The sequence below is a fragment of the Peromyscus maniculatus genome, chromosome 7, assembly GCF_049852395.1.
Source record: "Peromyscus maniculatus bairdii isolate BWxNUB_F1_BW_parent chromosome 7, HU_Pman_BW_mat_3.1, whole genome shotgun sequence".
Classification (NCBI taxonomy): Eukaryota; Metazoa; Chordata; class Mammalia; order Rodentia; family Cricetidae; genus Peromyscus; species Peromyscus maniculatus.
In genome coordinates this window covers 64,278,312-64,305,795 of record NC_134858.1, presented here as the reverse complement: position 1 = coordinate 64,305,795, position 27,484 = coordinate 64,278,312, and the positions used below count along the sequence as shown (strand labels likewise).

The 27,484-nt window shown below is 47.6% G+C and overlaps 1 protein-coding gene across 2 annotated transcripts in view; it reads right to left on the bottom strand.

The window, feature by feature from the left end:
- Positions 1 to 27,484, bottom strand: part of Ca12 (carbonic anhydrase 12) — a 57,662-nt gene that overhangs the window by 11,483 nt on the left and 18,695 nt on the right. For both annotated transcript variants that reach the window (XM_006979309.4, XM_015997989.3), the window contains exons 3-8: positions 9,305 to 9,484; positions 8,054 to 8,199; positions 4,817 to 4,912; positions 3,791 to 3,854; positions 3,363 to 3,520; positions 2,045 to 2,171 (exon numbers count right to left, since the gene is read on the bottom strand). In XM_006979309.4, the coding sequence (XP_006979371.1) occupies positions 2,045 to 2,171; positions 3,363 to 3,520; positions 3,791 to 3,854; positions 4,817 to 4,912; positions 8,054 to 8,199; positions 9,305 to 9,484 (771 nt within the window). The remainder of the gene's footprint in view (positions 1 to 2,044; positions 2,172 to 3,362; positions 3,521 to 3,790; positions 3,855 to 4,816; positions 4,913 to 8,053; positions 8,200 to 9,304; positions 9,485 to 27,484) is intronic.

The following is a 27,484-nucleotide window of genomic DNA, read 5'->3' as shown; positions in this document are numbered from 1 at the left end:
TCCATCGGTACAAGTGGGGGTTACTTTTAGTTGTCATAATCAAATTCCTGCACGGTTTCTTCTGATCCTCTGTAACTGCCCCCAAACACTGACCCTGCAATGTAAAGTCAGGATTGGCAGTTGTTAGTATCCATTTTGAATCGTAGTTTCTTGGCGCTGAAAGGATGTCGTCAGAGTAGGGTCTCCAGCCTGGCATCCTGTGGCCAAGGAAACCAGGGCCAAAGAACGGCGTGCTTTGTTCACATCATACAGTCAGGAGAAAACAAAGCAATGCCTTGAGCCGAAGTCTCCTGACTTCAGGGAAAGCATCTGTTACCCTCTTTCAGGTACATATACAGACTAGATTAGAGGGCAGCTCTTAAATCCCTTGAACCATAAGCAAAAATCTTGCCTGATCTTTGTGGGCTATGGTCCTCACCTCTAGGCTTTTAAATTTAAGAACTGAAGTATCCATACAGCGTATGATGCCTCACATCCATAACCCCAACCTCTTAAGAGGCTGAGGCAGGAGAACCACAGCGGCCAGCCTGGACCTATGTCGTGGCTTGAAAGGCAGCCTGAACTGTAGGAGACCTTGTCTCAAGAACACAGAGAACTGAAGCACCTTCGTTCAATTCCACATACTTCATAGTCTACTTAGAAGAACAGGAAGGAGAACATAATGGAGAGCAAATGAAAACCTCCTGAGCATTCAAATCATTCCCTGGCAAACAACTGAGCTGTCATGTCACTGTCTTACACATTCTCAGGGGATAGGAAGGGCCACCCAGCTCCCAGATTGTGTTTCAGGCCCAGAAACGGAAGAGAAGGGGAATGACCTTAGTTGAGTGGTATCTGGAGAGAACACAAGGCACAAATGCTCGGGCATGAGGATAACCCACAGAGATAGCCTACAAACATAATGCTGGCCATGTCAATGGGTCCGTTCAGAAGGGCCGATTTCTAACGCCTCTGGGAAGGGCTTTGAAAGGCAGTCTTCACTGGCTCGTGACTCAACTGAGCAGATGACGGTTATAATCTCACACAGTAAAGGAGCAACAGCAATACAAAGCATCAGGTGAGATGAAGTGCATGACTCCTCTAGCAGGTGGGCTTATGGATTGTTTTAAAATATGAACGCCTGGCCCTGTTGAGCTCTGAGTGACCTAAGGAGATGGTGGGGGCCGCTTCTGCAGACCTGCACTGCTTCTGACCATCCAAGCTTCCCAGGTTTGGCAAGGCTCAGGAAGGCATGGTGAGAAAGTTGCCTCCGAGGTGTGAAGATGGGTGTGGATGGTAAGAGTTCTCCTTCTCCCCCATGACCACTTTCAGTGTCAGATGGAGGCACTGAGCAAGTGAAACGCTAATTTCCTCCTAGTCACCACAGTTACAGACTTAGAAGGAATGATGAGTTCCTAGCAGTTGGAATACACCAAACTATTAAGTTTTATTCAGCTCGGAATGTGTTTGCTGGTGCTTAGACAAAAAACAAAAAACAAAACAAAACAAACAAACAAAAAAGCTGTGAACCAGAGTGCTTTCTTGCTAATGGGTCCTGCTACATTAGACTTTGAGCGGATGTGGCCATGAACATGGATTATGTCCTTGGCCTTACAAAGAAGCATCTATGGATGCTTGTAGTATATAGTCACCTCCTTCAGCCTAGGGCAGGGCATATGTAGCCCTTGATACCAAGAGAGTCTAGGGTGGGAAGTTAGAAGTCTCTCCTCGCGCAAAGGATTCCAATGTGTCGTAGGATAAGGAACCATTCTTCAGAGCAGAGAAGTCCCCAAGAACATTTCATTCCCCACCTGTAGGTGACTCCCAGAATTAAGGGCTCTGGTCTGTGTACCTCAGGGTCCTGGCCTTCTCTCCAAAGACTCAAGGAAGTGGAGGCCAGTGAAGGGGCACTGCAGTAGCCCCCACACCAAAGTTCTAGACGTGCTTTGGTTCCTTGGCAGCCAGGGGACTCTTCGCCAGTCTCCTAAGGGCACTGCTTCCTTGGTAGGAAACACACATCTGGCAGCACCCTGCTACCCCTCCCTTCCCCCAGCACCTTCCTCACCTTGTCGGAAGGAGATATACACCAGCCTCTCATCAAACTTCTGGACCTGCCGGAAGTTGTTGACCATTTCTCGGGGGGAAGGATCGTCCATGTGTGTGAAATACAGAGCTGTCTCCAAAGCCAGCAACTGAGGGGAAAAATGGAAACAGGTCTCATGAGCAGATAATGCTTGCTGGCCTGGCCTCCTGGGGAGGGGACTGGGGACAAGCCTCTGGAATCAGCCCATGAGGTGCTTGACAGGAAGTATCTGAAAGCAATGGAAAAGCCAGAGAACTACTTCTCCATCCTGGGGGTCTCACTCACTAGCCACTGCTGGGTTGGGCTGGGTCCTTCCTGCTGTCAAGGTTCCCAGTCATCCCAGGATCTGCTCCCAATGAAGGGAAAGCTGAAGAGAAGGACTCCTTAGCCTCTCACCAAGACCACATTCTTCCTTTCATGACCTTCAATTGGAACCCAACTCTTAGAGCAGTGGAGCTGGGCTTGTTTTTATAGTCAAATCAGAATAAAAGACAGAGGGAGGAGGCCCGCTGGTGATCTGACGGCAGGCTCACTGGCATTTTCACACCCCCGCGAATATGATACAATCTGTTACTATGGCAGCTTCTGGGTTAGGCTATGGCTGCTCCCCACACATCTCACCTCGGATTCAGCTCATCCCCTCGCCCGTCCACCCACCAGCTGCCATTTATCGAGGCTTCTCAGTTCAGAAACTTGTAGTAAAGAGCAGGGGTTGGACAGGGGAGAGGCCGGCTGGAACAACTGGGGTGGGGGTGATTAGTAGGCAGCACCATCCAGCCTTCTCCACACTCCTTCTTCCTGCTTTTAGGGTAGCCGGGTGAGCAGTGACTCAACTCAGAAGCCAGGTGATCCGGAGAACTTCTAACCCTGACTTCCAACATGAGTCGTTGCTAACGGCAGGGCGCCCCCAGCTTACACTTCTAGACTGTGAGCTCCAAGGGCGGTGAGTGTCCCCCTCACCACTGCACCCCAGGGCCCAGGTGTTGACCTGATGTGATCTTTATTCTGCCCCACCAGCCAGGCTCTTCCACCTAGACCGCAGGTGCCACCCAGCCACTGAGGGGTATGTCAGCAAACTCAGCTCTCCAGCTCTCTGTAATGAACCGCGGGAAGTCTGCCCGTGTTCCTAGCGTGATGTCTAACTCCTCCTAGAGCTTAGTCTGTAATTCCTACAGCGTTTCAGCGGCAGGTCACTGGAGAGGTTCTGAAGAGCTGCTGATGGATCTCAGGGGAAATCGAGTCATTGATTAGAACAGCTTAGGGCAGGGAACCACGTGCTGTCCAGTCCCTGGCTTGTTACCTGATCCTGGGAAATCTGCACAGGGTTTCGGAAAACTGTCCAGAGCACGGTAGGGTAGCAAGGAGGTGTAGTCAGGGACCCTTCATAGCGGTAGTACTCGCCGGGGCTCTCGGGCAGAAGTTCTTCAATGTTGAAGCCTGGGATGAGTGCTTGTTGGCCTGGAGAGACATTTTGGGAGTGAGGGTATCAGCTACCCCCTGATAGGAGAGGCATCAGCATAGTAACTGAGCTTAAACACTCACATTCAGGCACAGGGAATGCGCTCTGACCCAGAGTCACAACACTGCCCAGGAACCTGCTGCTCTCAGTGTGCTGAACGCAACACAGACAGCACCCCCCCCCTCCACGCTGTTGCTATTCTTAAGGTGACGCTGGTGTGACCACATCCTGTGTCACAGTGAATGACTAAGTAGTCAAGCAGCCCTCACCTTTGTACTTAACATGTTGAAGATGACTGAAGATCTTGTCATACGATGGATTGCTGGAGCCTATCTGGAACACAGACAAGGCAGGTTGAGCTGGGACGGAATCACCCAGGACCAGCCTGCGTTCACAGTTACTATCGCAGGCTGGGACGGAATCACCCAGGACCAGCCTGCGTTCACAGTTACTATCGCAGGCTGGGCTGGAGGCCTTCCCTGAGGAGCTGCCTCCTCACAAAGGAAAGTCTGACCCATCACCGGACTGTTGAGAGTTAATATAGTGGTCGCGACCTTTGGCATCAAACAATATCTAGCTTTCAGCTTAAGACACCAGGTTTGAGTATCCCAGTATATAGGGTGTGTTCCTGGCTATCTGATAGGAGCCCAAAGACTATACCAATGCATTTGACCCGGAACTTAATGGAGCTTTGAGTTCATGAAAGCCAAGCCAAATAAGTAAGCACATTGGGAATGGGAGCATATTGCCTCACTGGGGGAAAACAAAGCAAGCTGATCATACCCCACCCCTGCCCCCAGTTTTTGAGATAAAATCTTGATGTGCAGTCCATGCTGGCCTCAAATTCTCAACAATCCTCCTGTCTCAACCTCCAGCCTGCTGGGATTATAGGCATGCACCACCATACCAGGCTCCATTCTTGTTTTCCAATATTGCATAATTCATTACAGAGTGGAGTTTGGATGCTAGGTATTGTATCAGTGACAGACGCATCTGATAGTGCAGCCTTAGGATCCGTGTGCCCCACGGGCCCTCCCCAGCCAGGTGACCTCATACCATGCAACAGGGCTCGGGATAAGGGAGGGGGGCTTTCAATATGTCCAGTGTCACAAAAGCTATGTTGTTTCAGCTGCCTAGATACAGAAAGGCTTCCTCTGAGAAAAGAGAGAAGGAGCCTTCGGAGGAACAGCCCTGTTCTAGAGGCAACGCAGGGCCATCCAGGAGCAGCTCACTACCGATCGCTGTGCATAGAACACATGCCTAGTCCCAATACCATCCCTCTGACCACCTCGTACCTCAATGAGAACAGCAAGGACAGCGAGACCTTCTGACTTGTCACTGGCGGCGCTGAAGTTGGGGTACAGGTCTGAGTTATAATGGACAATGTGCAGCTGCAAAAGGAGAGAAGGTACCCATGAGGGGACAAGTGACTCTCGGGAACCTTTTGTTTCTGCAGAAGACTTGAATCCAGCTAGAAAGATGGACCTCTGTCCCTCTTTTCCCCCAACAGAACTGATCCCTCACCCTTAGCATCTGTCCCCAGTTTCCCCTCCCCCAGTCCTCTTCCACCTGTAAACCAGGGCACATCCTCTTTAATTCATGGGATCTCTAGTGTCTGATAAGGCGCCTGTAAAGTCGCAGAGGTACAATAGACACGAATGAATGAATGAATGAATGAATGAATGGGGTTTTATGTTAACCATGAGAAGACTTTGGTGCTTTGGAGTTCTTCTCCCTTCTGGTTTTTTTTTTTTGTTTTGTTTTGTTTTGTTTTTTTCTGGAGCCTGGGGCCAAGTGGTCTCCTGTAATTTGGCATCTCTGTACTTGATCTGGAAGCAGTAGGGGTGGGGCAGGAAACCAGTTGCCAGCTACAACTTAATCATAATTGATAATGCATGAAACACTGGCGTTTATCCCTCAGGCAGACAGAATCACAGCGTGGCTTTTACCAGCTGGGGTTAGCAGTCAGATTTTCAGAGACTATAAAACAAAACGACATTCCACAAACGCAGACTTTTATCTTCTCAAAATAAAATTGTAAATGGTGGAGTTTTTAATCAGCTCAGGAATTAATTATTAAAGTAAAGAAAAGTTTTTGAGAAGCCCTAAATTTACAAACTGTAGACACACAGTATGACCCTTGTTATTATAAATTCTGGTGATGCTTAATCTGACTTTTAATCCTAAAGATAGTATCACCTAGCTTTCAGAAAGCTTTATAGTGGATAGCTCTAAATGCAAAATACATGCACTTTTATTCTGTGCCCTTGAGACTATTGCATATTGAAATCTTTATCTCAATTTCTTTTTCCTATTCACTTACCATCTCCCTTTTTGAAAGAAATTCAGCATAAGGTCTATTTTTAGTGCCATTACATAGCCATTTTGCTGTTTTTCATTTTATTTTATTTTTTATGTGTATGGATGTTTTGCCTGCTTGTATATCTGTGTACCATGTGCATGCCTGGTTCCAGTGGAAGTCAGAAGAGGGGCATTGGTTGGAGTTACAGATGGTTGTGAAATGTTGGGTAGCGACTAGAACCAGGGTCATTTGGGGTGGTGGGCAGAATCTTACTTGTATAGCTTAAGCTATCCTTGGGCTTGAACTCTGCTGCCTCAGCCTCTTGAGTGCTAGGGTTACAGGCATGCACCACCGCATCTGACTTTCATGTTAGTTCTTGTAAGTTATCTTCTGTTATCTAAGGCTTCCTCAGGGGCTCTTGCTTCACCATTTTTCCCATAAAGGAGAGCCCACTACATGGCCCACACCATCTTAAAATGGCGCCATGGAGTAGATTTCTATTTGTGTAAATTACCCAAGATCTTTATTGTTTGACCTTTGACCCTCTGGTGTGCGTCAGCTCTTACCATTTTCAGACGAATAAAAAAGAGGTTGAAAACTAACCTAGGTCTATGGGCACTCCCTGGTGAGGGGCTTCAGAAAGTCTTCTGTAGTCGCCACCCAGCAGAAGAACCACAGCTTCAGAGAGATCTCTATAGAGAATCTGCCTGATTTTTTTCTCTAATATTAACAATTATGGCCTATTTTTACCAGGTTTTGTCTGATGATTAACTTAAGAGCAGAGAATACAATAATTAGTAATATTCTTTAGAGATTTTATTTTTGTTTTAGCTAGGCATGGTGGCACATGCCTTCAATCCTGGCACTCAAGAGGCAGAAGCAGGAGGATTTCTGTGACTTCAAGGCCAGCCTGGTCTACATAGTAAGATCCAGGCCAGTGAGGGCTACATAGTAAAATTTTGTCTCAAATGTTAAAAAGGTGTGTGTGTGTGTTGTGTGTACATGCACACATTTGAATGCAGTGTTTGAGGAAGCCAGAAAAAGGCATCAGATCCACTAAAGGTAGAGTTACAGGCAGTTGTGAGCTCCCAAAATGGGTTCTGGGAACCAAACTCGGGTCCTCTGTCAGAGCCGTATGCTGTCTTAATTGCTGAGCCATCTCTCCAGCACCCCGGAAATATTTTTAAATGCGTAAACTCTCCAAACCTACATCCTAGCTGCTACTTTATTCTCCCAGGGGGAAGAAGAAGCCTCAACATTGCAATTAGCTTGCAAGAAATTGCAGTTCTTGAGCTCCAGGGAAGGAAGGGTCTGCTCTGAAATACGTGCGCCTCCAGTCATACCGTCCTATCGGGCCAGAATCACATCCCCTCCACACTGGGAACAGACCTATAATTAGGTTGAGACATTAAGCAGTTCAGCAGTTGTGAACAGAGGAGAGAACGGTTGTATCATTATTTAGCATGGGATCTGCTGGCTGACCAGCAACATTTATCTCTTCCTATCTGTTTCCCTGTATACACTCAGAGCCACATCTCCGACTCAAAACTTGGAGTGGAAGAACTCAAGACCCCTGCCCATCCCACCCCATCCCATGCCTGTGGTACAGCAGGAACATCCTGCCTCTCCTCTCATTCCCTTTGGTATTTTAGCTTAGAATCTCAAGACGACACAGCACAGTGCTGTGCCCACATCCCAAACCATTTTCAGAGAATCTCTGATCATAGCGATGCCCTGCACATCTTCATGCCAGTCACCCCCTTACTCTATGGCAAACTACAAGACGGTCCTGGATCGGGGTTCCCATATTCCCAAGTACTATTCATGGCTGAGAAGAGAAGGGATGATGTGTGAAGACTGAAAAGCATGGAGGAGCAATGAGCCTGGTATGATTAAGCAATGAGCTGTGACAGCCAGGCGAGCTGTGAGGTCTTCATCTGCACAAAGCAGGAGGATGTCTAGAAAAGGGCCGCATGCATCCCACCATGCCATCTGCAAGGCTGGCCTTCCCAACAGCATCACACAGTAAAAGGAGCAGGCAAACTCAGTATGCTCCAGCAAAGGAAGGGACGGAGACACCCGGATAAATGCAGGGCAGTGAGACCTGGCTCCTAGACTTCTCTTCTAGGAGAGTGGTGAGGACAGAGACTGTGAAGGCTGCTCTATCCCAATGGCCACAGAGAGGGGAGCCAGCGCCAGGTACTCTCCACCAGACTGGCCCTTCACTCACCTCGGCGGCAAAGTGCTTCCCACTCACGGTGTGTTCAGAGCCGTGGGGGTCATTGCGGTTCCCCCAGTGCAAGTGCAGCTGCTCCGCCCTGTATTGGTGAGGCTGGAGGCCCTGGATGTACATGTCCGAGTTCAGGTTCAGTCTCACTGTGAGGAATGGAGGAGCAGCCTTCAGAGCCCTGGCCAGCTGAACCCTGGCCAGACCAACCCTGCTAGAGAGCAGGCAGGCAGGCAGGCAGGCAGCCCCCACACAGGTCCAAGGGGCTGCAGGAACGAGGCACAGACCAGAGCAATAATGCCTGCAGGTCGGACGCCTGGCCTCTTTCCCCCAGGGCACCTCCAGTGGCACCAGCACCTTCCTGGACCCCCCTGGAAAGCATCAACTCTACACCAATGATGGCTGTTTCTTTACTTACCCATGTATCAGGCTCCTGTCTGTGATAACAGAACTGTCAGTGAAGAACTTTCCAAGTTGGAACATTATACTCCAATGACAATTGCTCTTTAAGAAGCACTAACTATACAACAGACTGTGATGATGTATCCAATCTCTAGTGTCCACGGAACAGGTCAGTGGGTCCCTCTTCCAAATGACAACTCAAGGAAGTTAAAATTCTTACCCAGTCTGATGGCTCATTAGAATCTGTGATGGCTAATCTTGGTTGTCAACCTAATTACATCTGGAATCAATTACAACCTAAGCAGCTGGGCACTCTTGTGAGGATTTTCTTGGTTGGATTATTAGAGGTGGAAAGACTTACCCTAAACCTGGTCTCTCTCTCTCTCTCTCTCTCTCTCTCTCTCTCTCTCTCTCTCTCTCTCTCTCTCTCTCTCTCTCTCTCTCTGTGTGTGTGTGTGTGTGTGTAGCAGAGTTATGATTCAAATCCAGTCTGTCTGATTAAACCCCAAGTGTCCACCCTCAGCAACTGAATTGCTGGTGCCTTGGATAGTTTGTGATGACTCAGAATTCACCCTGGCAGCTTAGCCAATGGACCAATGGGATCAGACTTATCTCTTCCCTCTCCCTCCCACAAGAGATGAGCTTCTGAAATATGCTGCCCAGGAAGAATCACTGGAACCAGGATTTTTAGCACACACACAAGACAGTGGGCCAGGCATGACTCACAGCCTCCCCCTCCCCCATCTCCAGAGTGCCTCAGAGGAGCCCATCCCGGCCAGATGGAAGAGTCAGGACAGAGAGTCAACGGGGCCTCGGACCTGCCTCTCAGGGTCTCCAGGATCTCCCCCTTACCTGAATGGCCATCATTGGTCAGGTTCAACAGCTTTTCAGCAGATACATTGTAACCTTGGAACTGTAGGGGTGCGAGGCTGGCATCGTACTGGAGGATGTCGCTGTGTAGGTCTATCGGGGACTGGAGGAGGCCCCCACATGATGGGTACTTCTTGGACCAGTTCTTTTCCCCAGCAGGACCTAGAAGGAGAGATCTAAGCTCAGGCTCAGTTCTCCACAAGGAATTTTCCTCACCTTTTGATCTCCGTTTATACAACAGTTTCTTTTTATTCCCTCGTCTTTCCATAGACAGCCACACTATTCTACATGAGACAAGTATTATGCACTGGTCCCTTGGCATCCTGTGGACTTCATCAGAGAGCAGGAAGAGTCAGAAGAAATACTTGACACATTTGCTCATGGTAACTGCTGTTAGGGAGAAGAGTTAGCCCTAGTTTTAGAGGTAAACTGTTCAAGACCTGGAGATAGCAGCTTGTAGAATCAGGTCCAGCAAACATCTCAAAACCATCTGCCATTGAAGTGATGTGGAAGATGAAAGACTAGAGTAGCCCAGGCCAGAAACTAGGGCCCCCACACAACCCCCACGTTATCCCCATGTTAACGTAATACATATCCTCCCTACATGAAGACTAGTGACATCCGGCAATTTACCATCTGCTTAGTGAGCACCTATTATGTGCCAGAAATGACTCTGGGTCTTGAGGCCACCAAGCTGGATACTATAGGGACATCCAAGATCTAGTGGGGAAAAGTGGATGAGTCTGCCAAACTCTGTCAGGTTGTGCAATTGGTATCTGACTGACCATAGCTCAAGTAGGTCTTGGAGGTTGGTGGATTCACAGTGTGATGTTCCTGAAGGAAGCCCTGGGGATACAAACTCCTGATACCCACATCTGGAGTGCAGGATGCAACCCCAAAGGGATGCTTGAAAAATATTGAGTAATTACAGGCCTGGGATCACAAAGCCAAGTACAGCAGGGTTTTAACTGGAGGGAAGCCTGGTAATACTACAGTCTAATTATTGTAATAAAATTGACAAGTCCTTGGTGAGGAGAAACAGGCTTAAAAGTGAAAATCATGCAGGGCTCATGCTCCTTGCTAAATACTGGCTAGCAGTCACTTCTCTGTGGATAAAAACAAAGATCCCATGGGTCAGATAAACCAATGGTTCTCAACCTGTGGGCCAGCGACCCTTGAGCTCAAACAGCGTTTTTTTCACAGGGGTTGCCTAAGACTATTGGAAAACACAGATATTTACATTGCAATTCATAACAGCCACGAAATTGCAGTTATGGAAATAATTTAGTGGTTGGGGGTCCCCACAACATGAGGAATTATACTAAAGGGTCACAGCATTAGGAAGCTTGAGAACCGCTGAGAACTCTGTTACTCCCACAGGGAAAAAATCTTGAAAGAATGTAAATCTGTGTTTAAAAGATTATCTTCCATGGTAATTAAATGGATTTTCAAGCTACTGGCAGACATTTCCCCCCAAATAACTGAGCTCTTGGGAGGCTGTAAGGAGGAAATTGTGGAAATTGTGTCCTACATAGTCATCATTAGAAGTTAGAGCCATGCTAGATATCTGGGGGCGAGAGAAATAAGCGTGTTAAAGACAGCAGAGTCAGTGTGGCCAAGGCCTTCAGGAGAACATAAGGTGGGAACGTGGAGAGCCCAGACAACAAGCCTGCTGCACACCTATCCCACCGCCTTGGTGAGTGGCCACAGCCGGGTCATGTTCCCTCCTGGAGCTGCTGCCAACCTCGGTAGAAATGGCAGGGTTGGGTACTGTATCCTGCAAGGTCCCTCTGGCTCCTGTGATCCAATACTTATGAAGATTACAGGACTGAGCGCCTTCACCCTCTGCACCAGGCAAGTCGGAACGGCTCGCCAAGGCTCGTTCATGTCAAGGCAGGGCTAGTGCGTGTGATGAGATGCCCGGTGGGAACCAGCTTCAAAAGTGAAGGCCCAGGATGCCGGTGTCCCTGGGCTGCTGGGGTGTAGACAGCACCTCCCCAGTCCTGGCCTCTGAACACAGGCAAGCTAGTCCCTGGCACCAGTCACAGGCCCTTGTGGCTGCAGAGTCTAAAAGAGCCTTGCCCACCCTCCATGCATCTTTCACCGTCAACAGCATGGTTTATTTATTTTAGTGGTTTTGAGCCTTCTAAAAATCTATAACCTTGGCATAGCCAAGGGGACAAGAGGAAAGTATTTTGTAGATGAAATACTGGGAATGGAGTGATTTGTCCAAAGGTAGACTTTGGCCTAGTACCGGAGTTACCTGGCTTGGATCATGAAGCCTTGGTGTCTTCTCTCTGGGTGTTTACTGGGAGAGTTTGTGCATCTGTTTCCTCCCCATCTCTCCTACATTCTCCTTGGAGGTAAGGAGTGTCTCATTCATCCCCACATTCCCTACAGTGCCTGGCACATGGCAGGTCCTCACAGGTTTACTAATTCTCTCACCTGGCTCCTGCTTATTCTCTCTAAGGGTACTTGATTGCCCGTTTGAAGTCTCCCACATGCCCTTTCCCCTTTAAAAAAGAGTGGGAGCTGGTTATGGTGGTGCATATCCAGAACCTTTTAGTACTGCTTCCTGCTCCCTCCCTCTGTCCCTCCTTCCTTTCCTTCATGTCTGTGTGTGTGTGTGTGTGTGTGTGTGTGTGTGTGTGTGTGTGTCTGTGTGTGTCTGTGTGTGTCTGTGTGTGTCTGTGTGTGTGTGTGTAGGTGCATGCATACTCTAGGTTTGCTGGCCTGTGAGTTTCTGGGGACATTGGATTCTCCTGCCTCTGCCCTCCATCTCAGGATAGGAATGCTGGGATTATAGATGTGTGCCACCATATCATGTTTCTTCACATGGGTCCCAGGAATTGAACTTGTGACCTCAGGCTTTCACAGTTAACACATTTACCCCCTGAGCATCATGCTGTTGTTTCTGTGTAATCCTAGTACTTGTGAGGTGGAGGCAAGAGGATCAAGAACCCAAGGCTATCCCTGGCTGTAAGTTTGAAACCAGCTTGGCTACATGCGACCCTGCCTTAAAAAAGAAATGAATGTTTGAAAATGAGTTCGCTTGTTCAGGTTCAGAATGTCTCTTCTTAGCTTTGAATCCTCACCTGTGTGAGGATTGTTTCTGGGTGGGTGGCTGGGACTACTTGTTGAAAACGAAACCTGCCTCCATCCTATAGTGCAGGATGTGGCCTGGCAAATATGACTTCATGGTGTTTATAGAGCTCTCCACAACCTCATTAGGACCCTTTCCCCTTGCACAGCTGGGGACACTTATACAGCCTCGTGGTTTCCTGGCTTGGGAATTAAGAAAGGGAGACACATGGCAAGGCACCTACACAACCAATATCAAATATGACAGCAGCAGACTCTGCCAGTATCCTCCAGTTTCTGCCCAGCCCATGGGTAACCTGAAGCCACAGTAAGCCTGGGAGGGTCACGAAAGGCTACAATTTCTCAGCTGAGTCTCAGCTTTCACAATCTTTTATTTTTTTTAACTGAGACCTTGTCTTGTATATCACAGGCTGACCTTGTACCTCTCTGATCCTCTGCCCACATCTCTCCAGTGTTGGGATTACAGGCATGTGCCACCATGCCTAGTTTAGGTGGTGCTGGTGCTATGTGTCAATCATTCTACCAACTGAACTCCATACCCAGCTCCAGCTTTCAAACCTTTGCCAAGTGCTCTTTGCCAGAGAGCAACTCTTACAAAGCAGCTCCTTAAACACTTGCCTTTGCTCTGGGTTTCCACGGCACCTCTTCCATTGGTTGGACCCCCATCCCCATCCCCACCCCATGACCATGAAGGAGACCATGTACATCCCAAAGCTTGTTTTCCCAAGTAAAAGCAAGGCATTCTTTCTTTCTAGTTCACGAATTTCCCTACTGGTGGCAAAAAGAAGTGGACAGATCTCTGTTTTAAAATATAGAGGAGGATTAACATGGCACTGTTCAAAACGTCTCTCCTGACTTCTGACTGGGAATTGTGAGGCCTGGGGTACAGGACCTGCATTACCTGAGAAGTGGATTATCTGTGTAGGGAAAATTTCAAATGTGTCCAACAGCAGAGAGAGAAGCGAGGTGAACGCCACATCCCCCAGCTGTGACAGTTTATGAGTTACAGCCGGTCCCGTTTCATCTTCACCGCCTGTCTGGATAACTCTGAAACAAGCCAGGCTGGTTTCATCTGCACGGGTTTCAGTAGGCTTTCCTAAACCAGGAGCGCTCAGAGCAAAAACTCAATACCACTCTCACCCCTGCAAAGTTAAGTTAGAATTTAATATTACCAAATCAGTCAGCATTCAGTTTTACAACTAGATCATAACTTCTTCTTTTTTTTTCCCAAGGAAGCAAAGTTGGAGTTTATTAAGAAATGGTGCTAAACTGGGCAGTGGTGGTGGTGGTGTCGGTGGTGGTGGTGGTGGTGGTGGTGGTGGTGGTGGCGGCGGCGGCGGCGGCAGCAGCAGCGCACGCCTTTGATCCCAGCACTCAGGAGGCAGAGGCTGGTGGATCTCTGTGAGTTCAAGGCCAGCCTGGTCTACAGATTGAGTTCAGGACAGCCAGGGCAGTACAGAGAAATCCTATCTTGAAAAAAAAAAAAAGAAAGAAAAGGGAGGGAGGGAGGGAGGAAGGGAGGGAGGGAGGGAGGAAGGGAGGGAGGGAGGGAGGGGTGGAGGGAGGGAGAAAGGAAGGAAGGAAGGAAGGAAGGAAGGAAGGAAGGAAGGAAGGAAAGAAAGAAAGTATGATAACAGATTGATGTGTGGGTGTTAGGGGACAGAAGGGCAGTCAGAAAATGGGCAGTATAGACACAGGTGCAGACTTCTAGAGAGACTTATATTTAAGTGTCTTAGCATTATCCCCATATACAACATTGGTGGCTTCTGAAGTTACATTGTTCAAAGGGCTTCTAAGAGATGTTCTTTTTTCTTTTAGTAAATGTGATCATTGGGTAGCTTCTAAAAGTACGGGGTATTACAGGCTGATAGGATTAAACACATGGGTCACAAGGGACTACGGAATCTTCACCAGATCTAAGTTACAAAGAAGTCCAGACATGTTTTCACTATAAGCGGTGTTTGTGCTCTTGTTACGGCTGGGGAGGAGGTAAGGTTAAATCCAAAGGCTATGAGCCAGTGAGACAGCGCTGCAGGGAAAGAGCTTGATGCACAAGCCTGATGACCTGAGTTCGATTCCTGGAACCCATGTACAGGTGGAAGCAGAGAACTCACTCTACAGAGTTGTTCTGTGTGCCTGCATACACACGTCATACACCACATGACAATTTTTTTAAATCCAGAGGTCATACATGCTTAGGCTTTAAGCATAATTTATTGCTTTTTAAATTTCATTTATCGTACATGTATGTGCATCTGTGCACATGGGTTTATAAACATGTGCATGCCACCAAGTTCATGCAGAGTCGGAGGACAACTTGTGGGAGTCAGTTCTCTTCCCCCACCGTGTGGGTCACAAGGATCACGCTCAGGTCGTCATTCTCGTCGGTAAGTGCCTTTACCCAGGAAGCCATCTCACAGTCCCTCATTGCTATCCTAGCATTCTTTTTAATTATTATTTGCAGTAGACTCTATGGCCACATGCATGCCAGGCAAGCTCACTACCACTGAATTCCAGCCCCAGCCTCTGCTACTTTAACATTCTTATTTGTAATATCTCTATGGAAAAAGAGAATATTGTCTCTATGTGGGCAGTATTCACAATGAATTTTAGTTTAATGACAGTTCTTGGCTCTCAGCTGAAGGGAGGCTTCAGCCAGTCTCCAGAGGAAGGGACTCCTTTCCCTTCTTACGTCTTCTCAATTTTCCCCCTCTTGCAGTTGGGTTCTTTAATTCTATGGGTTGACGGTGACCTAAGATTTCAGCTTGTGAAACTTCTTTGCTGCGGAACAGGGATACATCCTATCCTGTTAGATCCTGCCTCTCTGGGATCTAAAGTCTAGGCTTGCCTTCCCTGAGGGGGAGGCCATGAGAAAGTCTCAGCTTGGAACTTGGAAGATCCTCATTCCACGGAAATCAATAATGCTTGAGTGTCATCTCAGATGGGCCCCTGGGGCAGATGGCAGTGGCAGTGGGGAACACAGCCTTAAACTGCAGCCTCTAGGAGTCTGACATCTACTCGGGTGAAACTAGGACCCATGACCGCAGAAGAAAGTCATTTCAGTTTAAATCCGAATGAAGCAAAGTTGAAGCTGACAAAGAAACTGTCTTAACAGAGCTCAAAGCGTGGACGTTAGGAGGAGAGGACACTTCAGGAAAGATGCACACATCCAAGACAGTGCAGACTTTCTGTTGTTGTTGTTATTGTTGTTTTTCGAGACAGAGTTTCTCTGTGTAGCTTTGGTGCCTTCCCTGGATCTCACTCTGTAGTAGACCAGGCTGGCCTTGAGCTCACAGAGATCCAACTTCCTCTGCCTCCCAAGTGCTGGGATTAAAGGTGTGCGCCACCACCACCCAGATCAGTGCAGGCTTCTTGAGAGAGAGCTGCCAGCTTACAAGTTATTAATGATTTTTGTTATGTTTTGTTTGTAAAATTTAGCATTCTGTAAGGTCTGCACATTGCGACAGTCAACAGGTTGGGCCCAGGTCATAGTTTGATGGTGCGGTGTCTTGTCAGAGACCAACCCCTGGACCTCACTCCTGCGACACTTGAAATCTTAGCCAGGTGAGCCCTGCTCATCCTTGGCCCTCAGCTGGTCGAGTCACAACTTTCCATTACCACCTCCTCCACCTCAGACTAGACCCTCACCAAGGGTCACCCTGCAAGGGCCCTCCACCGGCTGCCCAGTGTGTATGGTCCTTGTCCCACTGCCAGACTCCCTCTCCTGCTTTAGTCAGATTAATCCCATTACCCTGCTGTAACCAGATCGCTCTTGTGGTGGCCTTGCTTCTGCGGCCTGGTCATTCCCAACACTCCCTTATTCACAACATGCTCTCCCCACTCCCCAGTAAGACAAAGCAGAAACTAGCTGTTTTTCATGTTTTTAAAATGACCCAGACTGTCAAGGTTTTCAAAAGTCCTTGCTTTTCCCAGCCCCGCACTTTTCTTTCTGCTTATCCAACCTTCCTTCACTGATCTCCCTTGCCATCTGCATGGAGTATCTTCCAGTCTCCCCACTAAGGAACAGGACAAACCTTCTGTAACTACTGTTCTCTTCTCATCCCTTTTGAGCTGAATTCCTAAAATGAGCTTAAGAGCCTGTCTCTATGCATGGTTTGTAACCGCCATTATGTGTTCATAAGGAATAACCTTCAGAGGTCTGAAATCTTTGGAGAGAGCTGTAGTCTGGCGACAGCCTTGGGCAACTCAGAGGCAGAAAGGGTTGATTCACTGCCGTTGTGGGAACCTCCGGTCCTTTGGCTGAGAAGTTCAGCCATCATGAAGGAGACACTGGCTTTGGCAAGATTTGAACTGGGCTTTGAGACACGAATGAGCTTTGGAAAGGCACAGATTTTCAGCACAGACCGTTTTTGAAGTTTGTGGGCACAGCATGTTCAGAGACTGGAAAAGCAGACCTGACCGGGCGTCAAAAGGAGGTGGGGGTGGTCTGGTGTCCGGCTTGTAAGATCGGAATTCATCCTGGGTTGCAGAAGGTACTCAGTGAGGGTTTGTGGAATGCTGCAGCCCAGAACACATCAGCCTGTCTGAAAATGACACCCAGATAATGAACACCCCAATCAGAAACCCCGAGATTGTGCAGGCTGCAAAGATAATGGGAGAGGAGATCAGCTATGAGAAGACAGTGGTCTGAATGGCTGGCGTTCGGAGAGGGACGCTGCCAGAGCAAGCCAGCCATCCCCAAAGAAGCATGTGACTCCTAACCCTGTACTCATCTCCAGTTTTCTGTTTTGTCCTTTTGTTTTTAATATACACTGTACTTTGCTATCTTGTCATTTAGTTTTGTTGGTTTTGTTTGAGAAAGGGTCTTATCATGTAACCTTGGTTGGCCTAGAACTCAATACATACAACCAGGCTTGCCTCAAACTTGGGAGAGGCCTCCAATCTCTGACTCTCAAATGCTGGGATTACAGGCATGCACAACCACATTCAACTCATTATGCATCTTATTTTGAGTTTTAATTTCAGAAAATTTCTAAGCATTAACAAAAATAAAGACACATAATATGGTCTGGAGATGAAGCTGGATGGGAGATGGTTTGCCTCAATCCTCAGCACTACAGAACTCCAGGAATGATCGCAGGCCTGTAATCTCAGCACTCGGGAGGTAAAATAAGAGCTCAAGCCCAGCCTAGGTCACATGAGGCCCTGTTTTAAAAGGGGGGGGGGGAGGAGAGAGAGAGAGAGAGAGAGAGAGAGAGAGAGAGAGAGAGAGAGAGAGAGAGAGAGAGAACGTGAGAAAGTATATAGTGTAAAGACCATGTACCATCTTTTCATGACTTCAGTAGTTTGAGCTGTGCCCCGACTTCCTCCATCCCCTCCCCTAACTACAGAAGAAAATCGAGTACTGGCTAGTTTTGTGTCAACTTGACTGAATAACCTATTTGGGAAGAGGGCACATCCAGTGAGGAAATGCCCCCACCAGATTGGCCTGTGGGGTATTTTCTTGATTAAATGATTGGCGTGCGAGGGTCCGGCTCACTGTGGGTGGTCTAAAAAGCAGGCTGAGCCAGCCATGGGGAACAAGCCAATGAGTGGCATTTCCTGGCTTCTTCAGTTCTTGCCTCCAGGTTTCTGTCTTGAGTTCTGGCTCTGACTTCCCTCAGTGATGGAGTGTGACCTGAGAGTTGTAAGCTCAAATAAACCCTTTCCTCCCCAAGTGCTTTTTGGTCATGGTGTTTTATCACAGCGATGGAAACTTTGACTAAGACACTTCTGATATGTATGTATCATTAACGATAAAGGTTCTTTAAGCCATACACTCATTTTACATGTGAAACCTGTTATAATTCATTAATATCATTAAATATCCAGTGAGTTTTCAAATTTCCTTGATCATCTCATAAAGCAATTTTAAGAGTTTGTTTGTAGCCTCAGTGCTCAGAAGGCATCCCCACACACAGTGTGAGATGCATTATTGCTATGGGAATAATTTATGCAAGAGATTGAAGGATAATTTTATAACCTGTTTGCAGACATAGTGTCTGGGTAAAAAAAATGTACGGGTTAAGTAATTTCTTAGGTTTATATACTTGATACATCCACATTATAGCATATATCATAATAATAAAAGCATGACGCATGTAATTACCCATAAGGCTTGTTTACGATTTCTCACTGACTATCCTGTATGCTCAAGATTAATAACAATTTTTTATTATTTTTAATTATGTGTGTATATGTGTGGGTGCAGGTATGTGCATGTGAGTGCGGTGTCCAGAGAGGCCAAAGGAAGAAGATGGACCCTTGAAACTGGAGTTAAAGGCAGTTGTGAGGTACTTGTCACAGGTACTGGGAGGTCTCCTGCAAGGGCTCTTAATCACTGATCTATCTCTCCAGCCCCACAGTTTTAAAGAAAAAAATATATTGTTTGTAATTTGACAGGATCTTATGGAGTTTGGATCCACAACAATAATAAAAAAAATAAAGGTATATTCATTGTCTCAGATTTTGAGGTTGGCCTTTGGCGTCTTTTTTTAAAAACTGGTTGCTCTCAGCTTGGTACTGGTATAAAAACCAACATACGGACCAATGGAATCGAATTGAAGACCCTGACATTAATCCATGCACATATGAACACCTGGTTTTTGACAAAGGAGCCAAAACTATACAATGGAAAAAAGAAAGTATCTTCAACAAATGGTGCTGGCATAACTAGATCTCAATATGTAAAAGATTACAAATAGATCCATATCTGTCACCATGCACAAAACTCAAGTCCAAGTGGATCAAAGACCTGTACATAAATCCAGTTACACTAAACTTAGTAAGTAGGAAGCACTCTTGAACGCATTGGCACCGGAGACCATTTCCTAAATAAAACACCAACAGTACAGACCCTGAGCACAACAATTAATAAATGGGACCTCTTAAAACTGAGAAGCTTTGGCAGGGCAAAAGACACAGTCAGTAAGACAAAAAGACAGCCAACAGAATGGGAAAAGATCTTTACCAACCCCACATCTGACAGAGGACTGATCTCCATAGTATATAAAGAACTCAAGAAACTAGACATCAAAATACTGAACAGTCCAATTAAAAAATGGGCTAAAGAGCTAAACAGAGAATTCACAAAACAAGAATCACAAATGACTGAAAGACATTTAAAGAAATGCTCAACATCCTTAATCATCAGAGAAATGCAAATCAAAATGACTCTGAGATACCACCTTACACCTGTCAGAATGGCTACGATCAAAAACACCAATGACAGTCAATGTTGGAGAGGATGTAGAGCAAAGGGAACACTCCTCCACTGTTGGTGGGAATGTAAACTTGTACAACCACTGTAGAAATCAGTATGGCAGTTTCTCAGAAAATTAGGAATCGAACTACCTCAGGACCCAGCCATCCCACTCTTGGGCATATATCCAAGGAATGCTGATTCACACCATAAAGATACATGCTCAGCTATGTTCATAGCAGCACTATATGTAATAGCCAGAACCTGGAAACAACCTAGATGCCCATCAACGGAAGAATGGATGAAAAAAATGTGGTACATATACACAATGGAGTACTACTCAGCAGAGAAAAACAATGAAAGCATGAAATTTGCAGGCAAATGGATGGAACTAGAAAAAAATCATCCTGAATGAGGTAACCCAAACCCAGAAAGACAGTCATGGTATGTACTCACTCATAAGTGGATTCTAGATATAAAATAAAGAACAATCAGACCACAACCCATAGAACCATAGAGGCTATATATATAGCATGGAGGTCTCTAGGACGACTGTGGCTTATAATAAATTTCAGTTTTACTCAATTATTGAAAAAAAATAGCCAAATGAATGGAAACACATGATCTATGAACCAAAGGCTGAGGGGCCCCCAGCTGGATCAGGCCCTCTGAATAGGTGAGACAGTTGATTGGCTTGATCAGTTTGGGAGGCAACTAGGCAGTGGGACCAAGTCCTGTGCTCATTGCATGAGTTGGCTGTTTGAAACCTGGAGATTATGCAGGGACACTTGGCTCAGTCTGGGAGGAAGGGACTGGACCTGCCTGGACTGAGTCTACCAGGTTGATTGCAGTCCTCAGGGGAGGATTTGCCCTGGAGGAGGTGGGAATGGGGGGTGGGCTGGGGGTAAGGGGAGGGGGTGGGAGAGGGGAGAATAGGGGAACCCGTGGCTGATATGTAGAACTGAATGGTATTGTAAAGTAAAATAAATATAATAATAATAATAATAATAATAATAATAATAATAATGAAAAATAAGGAATTTACCACTGGGGGAAAAAAACTGGTTGCTCAGTCTCGCCTATTGCCCGACTCTTGGTCCCACTCTCTGAGGTCAATGCCCTGGGTGTCTGCATGAATGCTCAAGGCAGGCAGCTGCCTAAAGGTTAGCTACAGGCCATGTCTCTCCGGACTGGCTACAAAAACAGATCAGGACTCGACTGTGTGGCAAAGTTGACGTTCTAGATGTTGGGGAGACTTTTTGCCCAACCAACAGTCAAGTCATAGTTCTCATACAATGAACATCTGTAAGTGCTGGTTAGTCCCTCAAAGGCTTTGGTTAGTTGGTTGTACTCAGAGGTCTAGGGAAAGTAAAACCATGGCTAGTCCTCGTCCATCAATGTGCATGAAAGTGACCAGTGACTGTAGACCACCCACGAATGTACACTTGACAACACAGAATGCCGTTACAGTAAATATAGAGTGTTCAGGGGCTGGGGCGAGCACTCATTTGGTAAAGTGCTTGTCATTCAAGAATGAGGATGTGAGTTTGATCCTCAGCACCCATGGAAAAAGCTACGTGCGCATGCGCTGGCAATCACAGTGCTGGAGAGGCTGAGACAGGAGGCCTCTGGGGCACACTGGCCAACTAGCCTAGTCTAAAGACTGGCAAGCCCTGGGTCCCAGGGAGAAACCATGGATCAAAAATAAGGTGGTCAGCTGAGGAACAGCACCCAGGGTTGACCCCTGGCCTACATACACTCAGACACACACACACACACACACACACACACACACACACACACACACACACACACACACACACACTGAGTAGCCATATACTGACTAAAGGAGAAAAATCTCTAACTAGTTTCCTTCCTGGACTGCTATTTAATTTTGAAGTGAATATATTCATTTCTTCAAAAGGCGCCTTCAGTGCGCCGGGCATTATATACCCAGTGTTGAACAGGATGGATGACAAAGCAGATCTACCTTCTGTCCTTGTAGAGCTACATTCCAGGGATTAAGACCAGTAAGGAACCACAAATAAACAACCACTACACAAGTCAAACAATCACAGCCTGCAGTTGGTGCTTCGAAGGAACTGAGCAAGGGCTGTGATGGAGGAGACGGAGAAACCGCAGCTGGGCAGTCCGGTACAGGCCGACTTGCCGAAGGAGGTGCCCTCAATGCTGAGGCTTAAAGAGCGAGGTGAAGTGACCCGCGAACAAAGCTGGAGGAACAGCCTCCCAGGTGGCGAGCCTGGAGCGCCTGCTAACGCTGGTTACGTCAGGTGCACAAGTGGTGTGAACTCAGAGAGAGCCTGGGGTCCTTTGGGCTTCTTGTCAAGGAATAAACTGCTCTGTGGTTGAGGCTGAGCCGGAATCATGTGACACCTACTCATTTATGGTCCTTCACATGTTGACAAGATCGTCCTCTCAGGGGGCTGGTACCCACCTCTCTCTGGAGAGGTCATCCATCAGTCCTGATCCTGTGGCTGGAACCACAGAAAATGCAGCTAAGCCCCAGAAGCCCATTCAGAAGGAAAGTAGCCCTCCGTTCCTCTAAAACCAACTCTAACCACGTATCTCCAGGATGTTGTTTGGATGTGGAACCACATGTTAAAAATACATTTAAAGTACGTTTTAGTTCCTGGAGTTCATTGAGAAGTTTTGTATTTTTGTTTTGAAATACCTCTGGCTTCTCACAACAAACCTAAGCACACTTGGCTGGACTTGGCCTGTCAGACACACGCAAGATCCAGCCAGAAGGGAGGAAGCCGCCAGGACCATGGGTTAATAATTGATGGCTGAGGTCTTCTGATTGTGGTATTTACTAACAGAGGTCACAGAATCACATGGCATGGAAATGTTCCCTTTGCTAATGTTATAGATGAATCGGGCCTTGGTTGGGACAGGGAACAAAGACTAGAGGACCGGGGTGACTCCTTACTTAGAAAGCTTGAAGGGGGCTGCCGCAGAGGCCATTCTTTCCCTCAGATTTTACCTTATAGACCAATCAAAATAGAGCTTTCTAAAGATGCCTAAGCCATCCTTTATATCCAGATTTTATCTTTATTGTGTCTGTCTTAATTTGGGCCAATTTTAAGAGGCAGAATCAGCGTGGGCCTTGCAAAGTCCACTCCAGGCCACACTGCCCTGTGTCTGTACCTGCCATGGTGGAAGGGGCTGATGTGAAGGCTGGGAGGGCGAGGCTGGGGTTGTCAATCAACTCTGCTAGCCACTGCAAACCTTCCCTTCCTCCTGCCCTTCCACCCCCACCTATAATCCTCTCCAATATTCTCCAATATTCTCTGGGGTAAGGGACAAAAGAGCTCCATAATTATTCACACTCTGACGTCAAGGCTTTTGTCGAGTTCTTTCTGGAAGAAAGCTTTTTATAGTGAGGAGGGTGGGGTTTCCAAGATGCCAAAGGTAAATTATCTATTTGCTTTTGCTCCTCCCTCTCAGCCACCCCCTTGGCAGGCCCTCAGGCCCTGCTGTCCTAGAGTCTGTTTGTCACAGAGAAGCCACACCGCCTCCCTGGACTGCTATGTTCTGCGCTCACCTTTCCCCTGGATTCCGGCGGGCTGAACCTCTTTGCAGCACCCCAGAATAAATCTACCTGCTCACACCCTAAGGCAGATCAAAATACTCGCCCCCCTCTGTGCTCTGCAGGCCCCTTTACACTCTTCACCCTGCAGCAGCTACACTTACAAAAGAAGGCTTGGTCTTCCTACCCCAATAGTCCAGTGATAATTAAAGTGCTCCCAGAGAAACACCACCACCACCACCCCACCACCACCACCACCTCCACCTCCACCTCCACCTCCACCTCCACCACCTCCACCTCCACCTCCACCACCACCACCTCCACCTCCACCATCACCACCTCCACCACCTCCACCTCCACCACCACCACCACTACCTCCTCCTTCTCCTCCTCCACCACCACCACCACTACCTCCTCCTCCTCCTCCTCCTCCTCCTCCTCCTCCTCCTCCACCACCACCACCACCACCACCACCACCACCACCACCACCTCCCTAGAGCTCCTTCAAGATATATATACTCTAACCAGGAATGTAGCTCAGTTGGTAGAGCGCTTGCCTAGCATGGAAAAAAAGCCCCAGATTCCATCGCCAACACCAAATGAAGTATAGAGGAGCATATGAGGAATTCCACCTCTCAGGAGGTAGAGACAAGAGGATCTGAAGTTCCGGGTCACCTTTGGCTAAAAATCAAGGAAACAAGGGAAAGCAAGCAAACAATGAAGGCACTCAGGCCCCATCCTAGACCTCCTGAACCAGACTCTGGGGGTGGACACAGCGGAATATCATCTCCCCAAGTGATCCCTGTGTTTGCCAGGGACACAATGCACTAGATGGCAGCTTGCTTTATGCATGCCTGTGTGATTCCTGCTAAAGAGCCTGCACACTGTGAAGTGGTCAACAAATAGTTCTTGAAGAAAGAAACTGCAATAACTGCAAAGCAGAGCAGCACGCGGCTAACGTGGACTAGCCTACCCCGACGATGAAAACAAGCAGATGCCTGTGCAAGCTCAGGGCACGGTGATCTCGCCGGTCTTCTTTGAGTCATGGACAAGGCAACTGTGCTAGGTGAGAAACTGCTGAGTCCACAGCAGACTGTGGCCACCAGCCTGGCCAGACAGCAGCATTATTCATAAAGCCAAATAGTGGAAACAACCCCTATCTATCGACAGAAGAATGAATAAGCAAAACCGTGGCATAGACATCCAGTGGAATATTACCCAACCATAAAGGGCCCATCTTATTCCAAGAACCTAACCCACAGGATGCCTGAGAGCTTGGGGAGGCCTCTATATTTTCACAACAGCCATCACTAAGCCAAACACACAACAGAGGCTCCTAGACTTTTATTCAAAGGTTGAAGAAAGTGTTCTCTGGTTCACAAGGTCTAGGCTCAGAAGAGTGGCTGCCACACTTTTAAATGGCTTGTCACAACACAGACTTCAGAGGCTTTCTGAAACCCAGTATTTCTGATACCGTAGTTTGGAGATGGAGCCTTGAACTCTGCATATCCAATACATCCCCCTAAAGAGCTGCTGACGCTGGGCTGGGACCCACATTTTCGAACCGCTGGCCTCAGGCAGTATTTCCCAACCTTTGCCACACACAGGAATTTCTGTGAGCTTCTAATCTTGCCTGGCCCCGGCTGTGAGGTTTTGCTTAACTGGTCTTGAGCTAACCCAGTGGTCTTGATGTTCAGCTAAAGTTGAGAAGAGCTGGTGAAGGCCCTTGTCTGATCAAAGGCCTTGTGGCTGGGCTAGGGCTGTGTTTTCCTCTCCTGTCAAGGCAAGGTTGCCGCTGTTCTGTTTTATAACCACAGCCAAAAAAAATTGAGACAAGGTCTTAATATATCCCAGGCTAGCCTCAAACTCCCATGCAGTTTAGAATGACCTTGAATTTCTGGATTCAGAGTCCATAGTACTCACTGTCACATCATATAATCCATTAACTTTGAACTTCTAATGATCCTGCCTCTACCTCCTGAGTCCTGGGTTACAGACATATACAACTACATTAGGTTTTATGTGGTGCTGGGACCAAACCCAGGGCTTCATGCATGCTAGGCAAGCACTCTGCCAACTGATCTACAACCCTAGTCCCCCTTTTAAAACCTTTTTTAAAAATTATATTTATTTATTTGTGTGTGTGTGTGTGTGTGTGTGTGTGTGTGTGTGTGTGTGTGTGTGTGTGTCGGGGTCTGAATATAACTTGGAAGGATCAGTTCTTGCCTACCACCACATTGGTCCCAGGAGTTGAACTTGGGTGATCAGGCTTGGTGGCAAGCACCTTTATCTTCTGATCTATCTCATCAGCCCCCCCCCAGTCCCATTTTGTAACTAGTCTTTTTTTGTGTGGAATAATAGACAAAGAATAAAATAGTCACAGTGTGTGTGTGAAACCATCAACTCTGTTTAGTTCTAGAACATTTTCATCACCCCCAAAGGACTCCCCAAACCCAGTCAATGGTTACTACCCATTCTCCCTCCTTCCAGCCCCTGGCAACCACCAATCCACTTGCTCTATGGCGTTGCCTGTTGTGCATATTTTATATAAATCCAGTCGTGTGGTGTATGATCTCAGAGTGGCTTCTTTCACATTTTCAAGCTTGTCTTTCTAGCATGAAGTCACTCTTCACACCTTGTTACGGCTGAGTACTATGCCATTCTGTGCATGTCCTACAATGTGCTTATCCATTCATAGGGTTGATCTTACTATAATTTAAGTATTTGATTCTAGTCAAACTGATTTTGTCCTTTCACATAAAGCGGTTGTTGGCTTAAGTCAAACATCGGGAGTTTCTCCCTCTCAGGTTTCAGGAAACAAGCTGTGAATGAACCTGGAAAGCAGTAGGAAAAGGCAAGGGGTCAAGAGGGCCTTTATTCATAACAAGCTCCTGGGCGGAAAGAGAAGACTCTAAATATCATGGGCAACAAGAGGCTAGACCAATGTTCCTGGCACAGAAAGGAGACCCGTGGGAGAGTAAACCCTGTGGTGGAGGCGGCCTCCCCGGCAGCCTGCTTCTCTGGCACAGAGAGATCTGCAAATGTCACAGGTGCTTCTCTCCAGGGGTGCAGCTGCTTGCTGCTGACAGGCACTCTGATTTCCCTCCCTCCCTCTCGGCATCCACCTCCTCAGGGCTCATCTGTTAGACATGAGAGGCTGGGGGATGGGACCACGCTTGACTGGCATTTGCACAGGAGGTCAAGGACAGCTGGAATATCTAAATTGGATGTCACTCTGGACTGGTGACTACTGGTGACGAGCTGTGAGTTTTCCATGTCTGTCCACTGGGTGAGATCCTCCCCGCTCTTCCTGGTCTGGCTTCTCTCCGCTTTGAGAATATTACAAGAGCCGCCTCCCTGCTCACTTCTGCGTCTTCTCCTCGGATTCAGACCCTGGCTGCTCACTGTGCTCAGCTCCATGTCCACAGCCCACTGGGCCCGAATGCTCGGTCTTTTCCCTCATTTCTCCTCAGACTTGACCCTTGCTGTGCTCTGTCTTGCCCCGGCGCTTTCCTTTTCCCTCCCTTTCTTCCTTGTCATGCTATAATAGGAGGTCTCACTGCGTGGCCCGGCCTGGCGTCAAACACCTCATCCTCCCGCCTCTGCCTCTCAAGTGCTGAGGTTACAGGTGTGCATGATCCTAAGCAGCCCTGCAGTCCCAGCAGTTTCTAAAACTTCTCCTCACTGTTTCCAGGACATGGCTTTGTTTGAGTTGTCACCTTAAATCTCTCACTCTTCTGAATCTCTGTGGTGGCTGTGCGTCTAGCCTTTAGTGGCCAAGCCATCTCTCCAGCCCAAGGCTGCCTGTCTCTCAATGTGGGCTGTTTGGTGGCTTTTTCCTTGGCTTTTCTTCTTATACATGTCTCTGGGATAATCCCTTCCCTTCTTACACCACATGATTCCCAGGGATCAACCTCAGGTCGTCAGGCTTGGTGGCAAGCACCTTGTCACCCAGCCATCTTGCTGTAATATCTGTTTTCATGTCTGCTTCCACTTAACCATCAATCCACTTTGGGTAAGGCTGTGGCCCTGATCCCCCCTATATACCACCCAATGATCAGCCCACAGAGCACACATGGGGGAGGGGGAGGATAATGGATCATTGAACAACCAAGTATCCAGAAACTCCCTCAGCAGTGGAGTTGGATATAAAAATGAAGGAGAATCTGATGGGCTGGCACAGGGTGGGATGCATAAGCATGTTCACATCCTGTGGCAGCTTTCCTAGCATTGTGGGAGCAAGCATTTTGGAAACCCTCCTGGGCTAGGGAGATGACTCAGTCAGGAAAGTGCTTGCTGTGCAAGCCTG